This window comes from Marmota flaviventris, chromosome 1 (assembly GCF_047511675.1).
Source record: "Marmota flaviventris isolate mMarFla1 chromosome 1, mMarFla1.hap1, whole genome shotgun sequence".
Lineage (NCBI taxonomy): Eukaryota > Metazoa > Chordata > Mammalia > Rodentia > Sciuridae > Marmota > Marmota flaviventris.
Window position 1 is genome coordinate 87,841,526 of NC_092498.1, and position 16,803 is coordinate 87,858,328.

The 16,803-nt window shown below is 40.3% G+C and overlaps 1 protein-coding gene and 1 non-coding gene across 2 annotated transcripts in view; both read right to left on the minus strand.

Moving 5' to 3' along the window:
- The window catches only part of Cpvl (carboxypeptidase vitellogenic like), a 108,012-nt gene that overhangs the window by 9,971 nt on the left and 81,238 nt on the right, over positions 1-16,803 (minus strand). Inside the window, exon 11 of the mRNA XM_027939619.2 lies at positions 16,251-16,433. Within this exon, the coding sequence (XP_027795420.2) occupies positions 16,251-16,433 (183 nt within the window). The remainder of the gene's footprint in view (positions 1-16,250; positions 16,434-16,803) is intronic.
- Positions 4,027-4,098, minus strand: Trnaa-agc (transfer RNA alanine (anticodon AGC)). Its single transcript has one exon. It is a non-coding gene; the product is annotated as a tRNA-Ala (tRNA).

Here is a 16,803-nt window from a genome sequence, read left to right on the forward strand (position 1 = left end):
TACAACTTTACATTGCTCCTTCCCACCTCCCAGGTCTCTGTTCCACTCCACTCTCTACCTTATTTATTTACTTTTTGGCTCTGTTTAACATTCCCACAAGTGATTTTGTGAGTCTTTGGTTACACTTTCAGACTAAAACAACAAAAAGTTACTGTTTAAAAAGCAAACCCCTGTTCTCTTTGTTCCAGAAATACCATTAATTTTTAAAACCTATTCTCCATGGGTGGATAATTCTTTAAATTTTAGACTTCTTAGCATTTACTCACTTTCCATTTAATGAAATGGTTCTCTTTTAAATCTCAATAGATTATTAAAAACCACTCAACAGCTAAGAGAAAATTATGCATTGTTGCCTAGCTGTTATACTTCAATAAATAGATCTGCTAGCCAATTTATATTTTAAATAATACAATAAATTAGCTCACAGAGTATTAACTAAGTGCATATTTGGGTAGCTTAATTTAGAAGCATTCTTCTTATGCTAATTGGTCTTCTCTAATGAAATAGAACCACATGAACTAAGAAAGACTCCTGGCAAATAATCAGAGTAAAATTTGGAATTGCTATTGTTTATTATTTCCTTTGTTTTCAGGAAGCAAGCTGGGTAAATTTTTTTTTTAAGCAAAGGGAACAAAACAAAACCCAAGAATCCAATTTTTTTTTTTTTTTTAAAAAGGAGAGGATGCTCCTCAGTTCTGGTAACTTCTACAATCACTTCCATGAATTTGTGTTCCAGAATTGTTCTCGTTTTTTCCCTCCTTTGGAACACAGAAAGGAAATACTCTTTGGTGGATGTAAAAATGCAACCTTTATTTAGAGGGAGGTGTTCTAGCTGCATGTCTATTTTCTCAGCATGTCTATTTCCTAGAACACAGTCTGGTGTGTGCACATGGTGAGTAGCCATGACACAGTTAGATGTAGTACTAACACACACATGTAAGCATGCACACACACACACACAGACACACACACACACACACAGCATACACGCACTCAGAAGCATAGGATAGTGGCTTCTACTGCAGAAGCCCCTTGGATTTTAATTCCCTGAGCACTGACTTGGAGCCAGGAGCCCTGGAAATAGATGTGTGGCAGAGAAAAATGATACATTGTTCTTGGCCTCAACCAGCTCAGTATCAAATAGCAAGGAATACAGTTAAAGAATTAAATTATGAGCCTGGCATAGCTCAGGAGGCTGAGGCAGGAGGATCGTGGGTTCAAAGCCATCTTCAGCAAAAGCAAGGTGCTAAGCATCTCAGTGAGATCCTGTCTCTAAATAGACTACAAAAAAATAGGGCTGGGAATGAGGCTGAGTGGTCGAGTGCCCCTGAGTTCAATCCCGGGACCCATCCCCTCCAAAGATTTAAATTATGCAGCCCCAGTCATGCAATTGAACCTAGTTAGAGCTGCAGAGAAGATAATCTTGGGGGCAGGAGCATAGTGGGCTTCCCAGAAGGGGTGCTGGGGCTTAGTTTTGAAAGGCAAATGGGTGTCTTCTGAGCAGAAAAAAAAAAAAGACCTTCAGAGGCAAGGGAGGGGAATGGGAGTGAATTGTTGTTTTGGGTAAAAACTTTGTGTGATGGGTAAAAACTGGGGGGGGGGGGTTGCCTTTTTCCTTAGGATTCTAATTGGGAAGGAGGGAGAATAAGAGTTCAGATGGGGAAATGGAGCAGAAGCCAGATCAAATAAATATCTCACTAACCCATGTTCAGTTTAAACTTCATGCTGCAGCTGTCAAACCTTTGGAAGAGGCTTTAAACAAGGAAAGACACATGACCAGACTTGCCTTTTGGAAAAAAAAAACAGAAAGGAGGGTGAATTGAGGAGGAGGGAGGCTAGTGAAGACCCCCTGAAGAGGCTACTGGAAAAGGGAACAAACTAAACAGCAGCGACTTAACATACATATTCAGAATGTTCTTGAACAGCATCTTTCAAAACACCACGAAGCATAAACGATTTCATTTTGGAATTTACAGCATGGGACAGCCCTTATGTTTTTTTAATGTCCCCAAAATGCTGCACTATGTTTATTGGTTTGTATAAATGCAGTGTTTTTCTTTTTAAGTAGTTCTTTGTGGTTTCTATGACGAGCATTAGGAAATGAATGAAATCAGGCTGAGGAGAAGGATACTATAAAGAGGATGTGACAAATTCCAGCTGAGGAGCTGGGTGGGGAGTGTTTACCGATGACTATTCTTCTTAATTTTTTAGTGAAACTCATGGCAAAGGAACTGGCTAACTCACTTTTCTTCCCTGTTTCCATAGATGAGTGATGGAAGTGAGAGATATTCTGCTAGAGAAAGATTCAGATTGTTTTCCCTCTGGTCTGGGGCTTGTCTGCAAATCCAAGGCATACACTGAAATCTGTTGATTGTATTAGTTGCTTCTTATTACTGAGCCAATATTAGCAGAGATGAATTGCGAAGATGCTACAGGAATACATTTCTGACATTTTATAAAGCTAGATGATTTGGTAGCCAACTTTGGCACCGGACATTCAGAAAGAAAAAAAAAAAATGCACCTGTACCCACATAGCACCACCAAGATATGGGCATGATATGTCCACACCACCATCACTGTGTGTGTGGATGCTGGAGCACTTTGATTTGATGGTATCAGAAAAGAAGACAGGAGAAGTGAGAGAAAGAGAAAGCACACCATGAATGTAAAGATATGGGAAAGGACATTAAGCCTCCTTTCGATTTAACAAGCTCAGGTGCAAGATAACAAGAGACAAGTCAAGTGTTTGCTGAGATCTAGGGATAACCAGAACTCTTAGGCATTCCTGCAAAGATAAAATCAATTTGAAAAACAGACATTATCTAGTGACACTGACACAAGCACAAGGAGATGAGTGCAAGAATGTTTGCAGCCCCACTATTTGTAGTAGCAAGAAGTTAGAGACAACCTACATGTCCATCAGCAGTAGAATGGGTGAATAATATAATCACATCATGAAATACCATGCAGCAATGAGAAAGAACAAAGCCCAATTGAGCTTATCAGTATGGGTGAATCTCACAAAACAGTGTTGAATAGCGTAAGTATGTTATTGCAAAACACATACAAAATAATTCATTTTATATAAAATTAACACAAAAAGTAAAATGCTGCAATATATATGTCATATAACTATTAATATTAGAAAGGGATGGGGAGGAAAAGATGAACTACTGTTAGGTTTTATTTCTTAAACTGGATGATAATTACAAAGACCTTCATTTATCATTGTTTGACCTTATAACTATTCTTTGCTATGTATTCAATATTTAGTTTAAAAAAAAGAAAAGGAAAGGAAAACTGCCTGTTGGTGCTGCCAAACTCACAAAAATGAGTCTTTAAGAGCTTTAACATGTTCTCTGTCAGGCTTTTTTTTCTTTTCTCCAACATAGATGATGAGACAGGGCCTATGGTTCCAACCAGCAGGTAGGCAGGATGGAGATGCCACTGAACTGAAACAAAGGCAAAGTAGGAAGTCCCCCTGGGCCAGCAGCTCCAGCACAACAGATCTGGTGCCAGAAGCCAGACCCTGGGACCCTGGTTGCTGTGTAAAAAAAAACAAATATCAGGAACAAAAATAAATACCGCATCTCCAAGCCTGACAGCAGAAGAGTGGTAAGTGGCCAGATATTGAGGTCTTTTATTTTGACAGTTTGTTTTTAATGCTCTAAATCTAATCTCTTGTGTTTCTCTTCTTCTCTGTTTCCCTATGTTAGAAGCTCAGTACACACACACACACACACACACACACACCACCAAAAAAAAAACAAACACAAAACTTAGAGGCTAGATGCACTTTGTTTACTGGCAACAGGGACATTTGGGATGACTGTTAAACTAGAAGGGACTCACCATCATGCAGCAAAATGTGGAACACCTCCCCAGCCCTCCCTATGCCCTCTACTTCTCAGCAAGACTGTTTCCCTGTTGTGGTGAAGTTAAAACTGGGTACAATTACAGTTGCTCCATGCCTACTTGATAAAATGCTACAGGCCTCATTATCCTATTTGAATTTTTAAAAAATTTGGCAGTGCTGGGGATTGAACCCAGGGCCTCTCACATGCTAGGCAAATGCTCTACCACTGAGCCATATCCCCAGCTCTTCATTATTTGAACTTTTAGTAAAAAATGTCTCTTGAGGACTCTGTGAACATAGAGAGACTTTCTTACCCTGTGAAGATAAAACAATGCTAGGAGAGGTCCTCAAAAGCAAGAGGAACAAATATTTATGACACACTATAAGTGCCAGGTAGAGAGGCAAGTGGTTTATAAGCACCATCCCAACTAGTCCTTATAATTGCTCCTCCTGTGAGAGCTGTGAGTGTGGAAGGTACTATTTCCCCATCTATAGGTGACAATGTTCTTGGAGAGTTTAAGTAAGTTGTTGTTATGGTTTGGATGTGAGGTGTCCCCCAATAGCTGATGTGTGAGACAATTCAAGAAGGTTCAGAGGAGAAATGATTGGGTTCTAAGAGCCTTAACCCTATCAGTGAATTAATCCCCAAATGGGATTAACTGAGTGGTAACTGAAGGCAGGTAGGATAAGTATGGCTGGAGGAGGTGGGCACTGGGATCGTGGCTATGGGGTATGTATTTTGTATCTGGCAAGTGGAGTCTCTCTCTATGCTTCCTGATCATCATGGGAGCTGCTTCTCTTTACCACACTCTTCCACAGTGATGTTCTGCCTCACCTTTAGCCCCAGGAATGGAGCCAGCTGTCTATGGACTGAGATCTCTGAAACCATGAGCCTCCAAATAAACCTTCCCTCCTCTAAAGTTTTGTCAGATCTTTTAGTCACAGCAGTGAAAAAGCTGACTGAAACAGTTGCTCAAAGTCACACAGTTCATAGGTGGTGGAGCAGGGACCCAAGTGCGGCACAACACAATAGCTATTCTCTCAACCCTACAGTACAATGTCAATAGAATATAGTGATAGTATCACCAGGGTAATAAACTAAGGACAAAATTCAAGTCTACCTGATAGTTTAGCTCATAACTTCTGTAGGGGATTACCCAAGATGGTCTGTAGTTTGGGTTGGAGAGAGTCTATAAATTTTTTCAATAATTCAGAGTAGTTTAATGCACTGATTCTGTGTGTGTGTGTGTGTGCGCGCACACACACGCTATGTTTGTCTGGTGCAGTCTATGGACACTTTCTCATAATAACATTTGAGATCATACAACATACACACACACACACACACACACACAGTTGTCTCTCCATCCTTCAGCATTTGCAGGGGATTGGCTAGAGAACCCACCCATGGGTACCAAAATCCAGGGATGCTCAAATCCCTTATATAAAATGGCATGGTATTTGCATATAACTTAAGAACATCCTCCTGTATACTTCAAAACATCTGTAGATTATTTATATGCTTAATACAATATAAATGCTATGTAAATAATCATTAGAGTGTATTGTCTACGGACTAAAAACAAGGGAAAAAAAGTTTGTACATGTTCAATACAGACCATCATGGGTCTCGTACATTTTCAATCTGCAGTAGGTTGAACCCACAGATAGAGAACCTGTGGATAGAAAAGGCTGAATACACGTATATATTAGATTATAAATGAAGCTGTTATTTTGAAACAACCAACACAGTAAAATATAAATCTGTAACACAAGATATCTATGACAGCATATGTGACACTGTATTTGATGTAAAAATATCTCTGCTTTCTATTGGCAACAAACTCAAAGGTCCAGATGCCACTGTGATTTGTTGCCTACGTTCAACATGGAAGGAAAGGCTATATTTCATAATTCAAAATGGAAGGAAATGCTATTTTGGTAAAAGGTTAGCAAAAATGAAGATGTGAATTTTTCCCCTTGTAAGTTTACTAACCCTTTGAATTCTAACCAGAGAATGCTGACCCCAGATTAAGAATGCTTATTAAATAAGGGACTAAAAACAAGGAAAAAAAGTTTGTACATGTTCAATACAGACCATCATGGGTCTAGTACTTTTTCAATTTTCAGTAGGTTGAAGAATTCAGCTGGGATCTTGGCTGGAGCTAAAGAATTACCAATGGGAATGAAATTTGTTCATGATAAGACTTTACACTTTGTTTTTAATTTGACATCAATCCATTTTAGTAGTTGATCAATAATTGATATCCAGGAATGAGTTTACTGAGGCTGTTGGATGGCACCTTTGCTGAGAACCACCACTCTGGTGGTACTGAAAGCTGACACAACAGAGTTGCTCTGTTGGAGGGTGACAGACACACTGATACCTGGTAAGAGCAAATTTTAGTACAGCATGAAACTGCTGAGAAAACAAAGCTAATGCTTTGAATAGACCAAAGAGTTTTTCTACAAGGCTAAGTTACCAGTGGTCTACCAGGGATTTGAGAAAACGAAGACCACTGATAAACTGACCATGGATGGCAGGGACTGAGGTCCAACATTTAGCTTAAGATTTGGGCTGAGGATTTCAGGGATCTGGAGCTGTGGACATCACTTTCTAAATGTGATGCTTCAAGATCAGTGGCTACTCTATTAAGAGCAGAACTATGTTCTCCGTTTCCTGTTGGCTCTGTAAGTAAGTAAAATCAATCAAGATTTTGTGTGGTCTTTAGGAATTTGAATAGAAGTTTATCCACACCACACATAAGCCACATGGGTTTCCTAGAAGATGGAGGCCATGTCAGTGTCAACAGAAGTTCAAAAGACAGCATAGTACAGAGTGTTCAATCTAGCTGCATATTAGAACCCTAAAGAACCTTAAATACCAATGCTCTAGTTGCAGGACAGGAGGCCTGGGAATCCACATCTGCAAGGGTTGAGACACAATGGTTTAGGGAAAAGTAGTGGATTAATGAGGGTTCCAAATTCTTTGCCATTCTTGCCCCCAAGAGGAGTCTGGCCTTACTCTGTGATTTGCTTCGATCAAGACACTGCAATGAAAATAACATTCTGGAGCTTTTGAGTGCAGGCTTAAAAGGGACTGGCATCTTCTGCTTCTCAGTTTGGGAGACCAGCCATCATGCTGTAAAGAAGTCCAGGTCCTCTCATGACATAAGAGACTACAGGGAGAGAGCACTGGAGAAGAGAGGACCAGCACGGATGCCCAACTCCAGCCAACCTCCAAGCTGAATGCAGTCACCCTTTACGAATCAGAACTACCCAGCTGAGCCCATTCAAGCCACAGAATTGTGAGAAATAATAAACTGTTAATTTCAGGCCACTAAGTTTTTCAGTGGTTTGTTATTCCACAATCAATAAATGGGAAAGGAACATATTTACAGACAATTCTTGGTTCTTTTTCCTGAAAGATAGGAAATTCCTACCTTGTTAAAAATCAAGGCCTTGATCCATCTTTTTAATGCAGTAAGACAGAATCACACTGAATTGCTTGATCTTGTGTCATGTGAAGGAGGATAGAGTTCTCACCTGACCTTAGGCATATCACTAGCTCCTGTCTCCCTGCCATCCCTGAGTATATGGATTACATCATCTGTGTGGCCCTCCTGGTAAAAAGACCAGCTCCTGAGATGCAGTGAACAGATAGCCCCCAGCTATCAGCCCCATGCAGGGTAGTCTCAGCTGCAGAGAATGGCCCCTGACATCATTCTGGGACAGCCTTTATTTGGTGACCAAGTGGGTGCATGTGTAAGGCCTGGCTGTGGTGGCCCAAAGTGGGACATTCTATTGGAAGATACTCTTCCCAGAATTCTCCCTGCATCATGATTCTCTCTTTCTCCCCTAGTCCAATCCTAGTTCCCCATTCCTTCCACTGGTGACAATCCCTGATAATCAACCTGCATCCCAAACCTTGCCTCAATGCCTGCTTTTGGAGAACCCTACCGTGAAGCTCTAGTTGGGAGGTGGGGCATGGTTGGATTGTTATGTTCCAGTTCCCTGTTCACTGATTCCCGTCAATGGACAGAAGGAATTTCTCTAGGTCTGGGAGACGGAGATGTGGACAGGGTAAATTAGGATACCTCTCTTCACAGAAAGTGACAGAGCTCGGAGGAGGGAAATGAAGACTGTTTAACAATAGCTGTAACAAAGCCAAACCACTTTTCCAGGGAACTAACTGTATTTGGTGATCATTGTCTCAAATTTCTGTAATAGACACTTTCCTCCATCAGATATTATTTTTATGACTTCTCATCCCTGTGGACCAGGCAAACGCCAGGGTTGCATTTCTTGCTCTTTGCTTCCTCCCATCATGTCAGCACGTTCAAGGGCTTCTGAAGACTTTCCTGGAGCCATTATTTCATGAAGTTTAAAATTAAAAAAAAAATGAGTTGTTAAAAAGAAATCCAAGACAAGCAGGTGGCTCACTGTCTGTGATGCCCTTCGTGGATTGTCTGTGAGAAAGTTCAAGTCCTGGCCTGACAGTCCCTTCCTCTCAAAGGGCTGTGCTCATTCTTTCCTATGTTTTTGCATTGTGTGTAGTGTAGGGAACACACTGGAGCAAATGTCATTTTAGAAAGCTGTGTCTACCGTCACTCTGTCTGCATATTGTGCTTCTCCCACCTTCTTCCTGTAAGCAGAGCTATTCTTGCCTCTAGAGAACAAAGCAGCCTGTGTGGGCACTGCACCACACACCCCTTCTGCTGGCCACCACTGCCAGGTACTCACCCCAAGGGCAGGTATGTGGCCTAGGCATAGCCAACTGGAGCGTTCTGGCTCCTCCCTCCTTCGCTGCTCTCATAGGTACTTAGAGATACTGTGGTGCAATGGAAGGATCGAGATTTAGATTATCCAGTTATAGATACTATTCCTATTTGACGCCTTAGGCAACTTTCTTAGGTGAACCTTCTTTTTCCTCATTTATAAATTAGTTAATACCATGCCATAAATTACATGGTAGCTATTAGGGTTTCATGAGCTCAACACACACATAGAAGCATGTGGCAGACCACAGCCCAAGGCCTCACAAAGGATGAATAATTGGTAGCTGTCCTTAGCATCTCCTCTGAATCCCTGCCAAGTAACTGTCCTCATTCAGAGTTGACAGAACCAGTAACCAACCCACAGCCAGTAGATGGCAAAATTGAACTCACACTGGGCTCTTTAACCAACTGCCTCCATGACTATTCCCCAGAACAGATAAGCTCCAAGCACACTGTGCTCCTTAGGTTTTTCTAAAAGTAGGTTCTAGCTGAGGGTCGGATTCCTGCAGGAAAACAGCGTCTGGGGAGAAGCCCCTTGGGAAAGGGTGGCAGACCCTAGGTCTGGGGGCCCTATGTGGCAAACTTGGGTCAGGGTCAGGGTCAGGCCGGGGTCAGTGTGTAAGACTTGGTGTAGCACTTGTGCTTTAGGGCCTGGAGGTTCTCACTATGGCTGAGGAGAGGATCAGGGATACCAGCATATGGTTCTCTCCTGGAGGATCCCCAGCTTTTAAGGTGGTACGGATACAGTAAGCACCATCTCTCCAACAGGGAATCCATACTCACAGCTTTGACACTCCAAAGCTACGATCATGTTAGGGTCTGAGAATGCAGCGGATGGACAATCTTCTCCCAGTGAAATTCCTAACCTAACATCCTGTTTCCAGGGTCTCTGGTTCTAAATTTATTCTATTGCTTCCATTGTAAACTTCCCAAACAACAGTTGTGAAAATGTGCTTAAAAAACCTTCTGTAGCTCCCCAGTAGTGACAATGGAACATGCACCCCTGAGGCCACCATCCCTCTGATCCCCACGATCCCTTTCTGGGGTGCTTTTCCAGCTCCCCTAAGCTCCCTGCTGTGAACCAGAGGATGTGCCCTGTCCTGCCCTGTGCTCTCATCCATGACTCCGCCCACCCTCTTCTCTGCTCATTTTGCAATTCCAGCATGCATTCTTTCATTATAGCACAGGTTCTTAGATAAAGCCATAACTCTCTCAGCACCAGATGAGCCTGGCCATACCACCAACTACGCTCTAGCATCTTTTTAAAAAAATCTGATATTCTGTGTCTGTAGTGGGTGGTCACCCAGGATGGGACTCAGAGCTGACCCTGGATATGAAATTTATTACTTCTCATGTCTGATTTAATTGGAGCTGACACATACACAGGCTCCAATTCCACCTGTCCCAGGGTACTGCTGTGATTCTGCCATTCCAGTGGCAGGTATACTTAGGAAGCAGAGAAAGAGGGATAGAGGAATCTCATCTCAGCAGGGACCTGAAATAGGAAGGAGACTTTGAGAAAGTCACTTAACCTCTGGGCCTCAGAGTCCTCACCTGGGAAATGAGATCAGAGATTTGTTCTAACTGTCAAATTCTACCTCACTGAGATAATCCATCCCGTAACTACTGAATAAACCTGAATCAATACTGCCACTGAAAACCTAAAACACAAGTCCCCATGGCTCATCAGGGAAATTGGATTTGTGTTGTTCTTGTGGGTTTTTTTTTGTTGTTGTTGTTGTTGTTTGTTTTGTTTGTTTATTTGTTTTGGCAACTATGCGGACATCCTGGTATGGTTAACAATACAGAGCTGGCATGAGCCAAGAACACAATGCCAACCAGCTGTTGGCTTCTGTTTTCCAGGCCGTGTAAGGCTGGACTAGATAACTAGGAGGCTACTACAGTGGGGGTGGAGGGTTGTAGATTTGTTGTCAATTTATGCAAAACTCCTGATGGCAGAAGCAAGAAGAAGGAAAACTGATCAGTGACTCCAACCCTTATTTCAATAAAAATATTTTCAGTAAAATAAAGACAAAATTGGAAATGACCCTGTTGCTTTCTTTGGGACATTTAGCTTAATAAGGGTTAAGCCAGAAACATGCTTTTAAAGAAATTCATCCAATGTGGCCATAGTACTGATTAAAATGTCTTATTCCTAACTGTGGAGTCAAAATATCTTTGGGGCTGATACAAGGATTCAATGACCTAGGTACAAAAATGGTCTGATTTCTAAAGCAGTGTGAGAACATCGACGCAGACTGGGACATTGAAATTTGGAGAAGGGCACAGGAAAGATTCCAAAAGGAGCAGGTGGGTGGCCTTGACAGTGATGGCCATGGGCTGTGAACAAGGAGAAAGGATCAGATCTCTGGGACCCAGTGATAACATCAGAAAGAGCTCAGAGTCATTGCCAGTGTGGAGGCCACCCATGATCTTGGCTCCGTTAGCCTGAGAGTTGCCTTTCAGATATATCCTCTCTGTGGATAGGAATATAAATAGATACATGTACACATATACGTAAGTGTAGAGGGAATTATGACCTTGCTGAAGGCCATTCTACTCTTCCACATTTCTTGTTAACTGAGCACCTCTGAGCATTCATGAAATAAAAGTTATTAATAAAATAAAAGTTATTAATAAAAGTTTCATTAGAAGTTATTTTAGAGATAATTCAGTCTGAATCCTGCATTTTACAAACAGGCTCAAAGAGTCTTTAGCTCCAGATTACATTACAGGGCAGGCTCTGATTCTTAGAATGGTACCCATTCCAAAGACTCACTACCTTCCAGGCTAGAACCCACAGGTGAAACTAGATTCTTTGGATCTCTGAAGCCTGATTGGAGCTGCACTTGGCCTCCTGGGGCATCGTTCAACTCGAAGAGGTAGGGAAATGGCTCCTGCTCTGGGCCCAGGTTCAACAGCACTCCTTGAAGCGGATGTCTGAGGTAACCATCCGGAGACAAGACTCCTTTCGATTAGATTTTTTAAATTAAGAGCTGTGGTGTTTGGCAGAGCATTCAGTTTCTTTCTTGGCAGACACATCCACGTGCTTCTGTTTTGTGTGCTTGATGTTGAAAAGCAAGTCCATGGCTGAGGTCCGTTTTTTTCATTATCAGATGCTTGACATTTGGACAGTGTTCCCGGATCCGAGCCTTACAGAGAATGCCTTTGTTCACACGGGAGCTGTCTCTCCTCCTTCCGTCCTCCCATCACCACGCACCCACCCTGTAGTCCACCACCGCTGAGGCACTACGGGGGGAGGGTCTCTGCCAACATTTTAAAATCACCTATATGAAATGCAGAGCCCTTGCTGCGTGGTAAAACACTCCCTATCACAAACATATGTGGGCCCTGCTTCTTTTGTTACCCATTTTTTTGGCAGTCAGAGAAGTGCCATTTCATCTCTAAATGTGTTTTGCATTCACAGAAGAGTCGCCAGGTTTAGTGTGATATTTGCCACTGGTTTCTGACTGGCGGCCAATTCCTTTTCCCACCTCCATGGCTCATGCTGCCCTGAAGCAGCAATCTGGCCTCCCAAACTGGACGTTCTGTGCAAAGAGCCAAGCACGACACGTGTGCAATGCTAGGCACTGGAGTGTGGCGTGAGGCTGATCCGGGACCTAAAATAACAGGTGTTGGTCGCAACCCTTACAGAAGCTTGAGGGGAGCCTGTGTGTTCCAGGGAGTTCCTCATCAGGACCGGGAGGTGACATGTCCATTGGTCCTGGCAGCTCAACATTCATATTTACCCTGAATGGCCTCAATATTAACATTACAACTTGCCCTGATGGTTTGGTTTTAAATAAAATATTTTCCCAGATCCTTTATATATATATATCACTTGTAAGTGATCTAGGGTAAGAAAATAGCAAATTTATTATGTCAGGTAATGTTCTAAACTTATTAACTTAGCTGAATCCTCTCCACAGTTCTGTGCAAATACCATAGACCAGGTGGCCTCAACAAAAGGAACTTATTTGTAATGATTCTGGAGACTGGGAAATCCAAGATCAAGGTGTTAGGCAATGTAGTTCCAGGTGAGGGATCTCTTCCTGGTTCATTGCCTTCTTACTGTGTCCTCATACGGCAGAGAGAATATAAACCAGTAAGCTCTCGGGTATCTTTTCTTGAAAGGACACCAAGGACATTAAGTCAGAACCTCATCCCTGCGACCCCATTTAACCTTAGTTATCACCTGTAGATTTTTAAGTCTATACATTAGGGGTGAGTCATATTAGGGGTGAGGACATTAGAATGGGGAAAGAGTTATGTACAGAATCCAGTCCACAGCAGGTAGGTTAAATGCATTTTTTAAAATGAATAAAGGGTTAAACCATACCGTAGACATAGCAGTAAGAGAAGAACAGAGATCTAAATGAAAGTTCAATAGAAAGTCTCCAAATTGAAGCATAAAAAGCTATAAGGGATAAAATGAAAAGGTCTAGCATTTGTGTAAACACAGTCTTCAAGAGAAAAGAGTACAGCACAAGAAATATTTGAAGAAATGTATCTGAAGATTTTTCAGACACTAACAGAAGATACCGTTTCAAGAAGTTCAAGAAACGCAAGCAGGATACATATTTATATTCACTCTTTATAAGAACAAACAGGAAAATCTCTGGAAAATGAAAATCTTAATAAATAATCAGGTGGGGGAAAAAATCCCCAAACAAAAATAAAACAAAACATGGATCACCATCCAAGGAGCAGCAATAAAATGCATTGCTCACTTCTCATTAGAAACGATGCAAGTCTGAGGATAACAGAGGAATATCTTTCAAGTGCTTCACGAAAGGTGTTGCCAAGCTAAGACACTATTACACGGGAAATGTCCTCCACAATTAAAGGCAACAGAAAGACTTTCTAAGATAAAAAACAGAAAAAAAAATGTCAACATAACATTTCTAAAATAAATGCCAATGCGATTTCTATAGGTAAGAAATGCAAGAAAAAATGAAGTGCAAATAAAAGGGTAGATTTATGGGTAACTCCCAGGGGCTCCCAGTATCAAGGGCTGCAAACAGCATCTTAGCATATGTAAACTAGATATGGACTTTTCAAAGAATAATACAGAAAGCAGGAGCATTGTAGGGAAGAATCAGTGTTCTGAGATTCTTGAATTTGTCTGGAAAAGTGACAAAATTCTAATTTATATTAGGATGAAACAAGACTAGAATTTACATTGTACTGTCTAGGGTCATCACTAACCAAGATGAAAAGAAACCACAGCTAACAAGCTTATGGATGAGAAAAATGAAATGATGGAAAACACTTGAGTTATAAAAGAGAATGTAATAAAGGAAAAGGAAAATACAGAGCAAACAGGACAAACAAAATAATAATAAAACAACAGAATTAGGAACAACTGGTAATTACACTGAATGTGAATGGAATAGTAGAATTAAGAAATAGTGTTAGGATCCATAAAAAAAAAAAAAAAAACACCACATCACTCTATGCTGCTTAAAAGAGACTCCCCTAAACAAAAGGTTATAGAAAGATTGAAAGGAAAAAGTTCAAAAAAAGATGTCATGTACATGGTTTCAAAAGAAAGCTCATGTAGTTGTGCTATTATCAACAAATTAGACTTTAAAGACAAGAAGTATCATTATAGATAAAAAATTTTTTTCAAAAGAATAAAGATTTAATACTAATAAAATGTAACACGTCTATAGTTGTATATAATTAATTAACAATATAAAATTAGGGGCTGGGGTTGTGGCTCAGCAGTAGAGCAGTTCGACTATCGGTGCCAGGCTCTGGGTTCGATCCTCAGAACCACATAAAAATAAATAAATAAAGGTATTGTGTCCAATTACAACTAAAAATAAATAAATATTTTTTTAAAAACACAACACAAAATAAAGTAAAAATAGATATAAAAGGAGAATAGATATATCTTCAATTATAGTGAGATAGTGAGAATTGTCTTTTGTGTGTGTGTGTGTGTGTGTGGTGCTAGGGATTGACCCCAGGGCCTTGGGCACGAAGCAAGCACTCTACCAACTGAGCTATATCCCCGGCCCCTATAGTGAGAGGTTTTTAACAAGACTCTTTGTTAACTAACAGAACAAGGAGAAGAAAAAGGAAAATAAAATCCAAGGTGGGCAGGGGTAAGAATATTAAGAATTGAACAAAAAATTGTTAGAAACTGTCCTAATAGACACATAAAGCAGTATAACCAACAACCACAAAATATACCTTTTTCATAAGTATACAAGGAGCATTTACCAAAAATAACCATCTTAGAGGGCACAAAGTAAATTTAAAATAAACAAAATTATAAGAAATATATTTTCTATATGAATTAAACAGCAATTAAACTATTTAAAAAGAAAAAAAGAATATGTTTTCTGAACAGCGTATGTTTCCTTATGCTTGAAATAAATGCAAAAACAAACAAAATGTTGGGACACTAAGCAATACACTTTAATTAAGCAAGACACCTAGGCCAAAGGAGATAAAACACCACAGAAATTATGACTTTTTAAATACTAATTAATTAGCTAATATTAATGAATGTTAAAATTAATTAACATTTTAATTAAATCATAATAAAACTATGACAAACTTCAGGTGTACTTAAGGCTAGACCTAACAAATTCATCCCATTGAGTGTATACTAGAAATGAAGAAAGGCTTTAAATTCATAAACTAAGTAACTGAAAAAGTTAAAAAAAATAGTAAATCATATATGAGGAAAATTATAGTAAAACGACAACGGGATAAAAGCACAAATTAATAAAACAGAAAGTAAAAATACAATAGAAAAAATCAACAAAGACAAAAATGGTTCCTTGAAAAAATAGTAAATTTGTTTTACCTCAGGCAAGAAAATGGAAAATGTCGCCATACATCTTAAGAGACATGAAGTGATGACATCACAAAAGCAATTTGATGTTAATGAATTTGAAATTTCAGATCAAATACAAAAATTCCTGAAAATATTACAGCCTATGGAAACTGATACAAGAAGAAATAGGAAAACTGATTGCTCCAATATCTATAGAAATTGAATCACTTCCCCTCAAAGAAACCCTCAAGCCCTGATGAATTTTAAGAATTCACCAATGAATTTTCCTGACACTGAAAGATTATGTGAGACACCTGAAAGAGAAGACACTTCCTAATTCATTTGATGATGCCAGCAGATCCCTGACTCCAAAATTTAAAGAGGGCATTATGAGAAAGGAAAATCACCAGAGTAACATCTGACCCATGACGTGGAGGTCACACAGGGGTACCAGCGACAGAGACTGCCTTAGGGCTCCATATGGAAATATAAAAGTGTGGTCGCATATCTTCCAGGGGAAATTATATTGACCCTTCCTCAAGTGATTTGTCAAGCTCCTCTTTGTTCCTAAATGAACTGTAATTCTTTGGTTAATGATCTGTCACTTTGGGCTAACTATTCTTTTTCACTGCTCCTTTATCTCTTGAGCAGTGCCTATAGTCTGTCTGCTTCCATGTCAAGTCCTATGTCCTTTAACATGAACTCAGACCCCCCTCCTCTGTGGAAAGCAAGGCCACACCCAGGCCTTATTAGGATTCAGACTTTGTTTTCAGTCCTACTCTCCCATTTCTACAACCTGTATGCTGCCACGTGGTTCCATACCTGATGGAAGTTTTCCACTTGCCGGACGTAACCAGCCACTTCATTATCAGATTTAAAGATCTTCCAGACTACTCTTCTTGACTTCTTGTATTTACGGAATCCTTTCCAGTTCATGGTCATCAAGGAGCGCTCTGTCAGGGAAGCCGCCACAATAATATCCAGTTGGCCATTGTAGAGAAGAACCTGAAATGAGACAGAGCTGTCAGCAAAGGGAATTCAGAAGGTAAGGCTGACAAACTTAGCTAGGTAGACAGAAAGAGCCAGTGAGAGGGAAAAGGCCACTTGAACTTCTTTGATATCGTGCTCCAAGAGTCCAGCCCCACAGATCAGAGGTTATGTCCTTCCAGGTAGGCACACTCCAACCACCTGTAATAAATTCAAGCCCTGTTTCAACCATTGTATCCTTCCAAAAGTTTGATTCTTTATAGAAATCTGCAAAAAGGCCTCACCTGGTTGTAAAAAACATTTGAGCTGTATTAATTACCCAGAAATATATGTTTATTATATGCACACATATTTATACAGATATATATGAATATATATGCACAGAGAG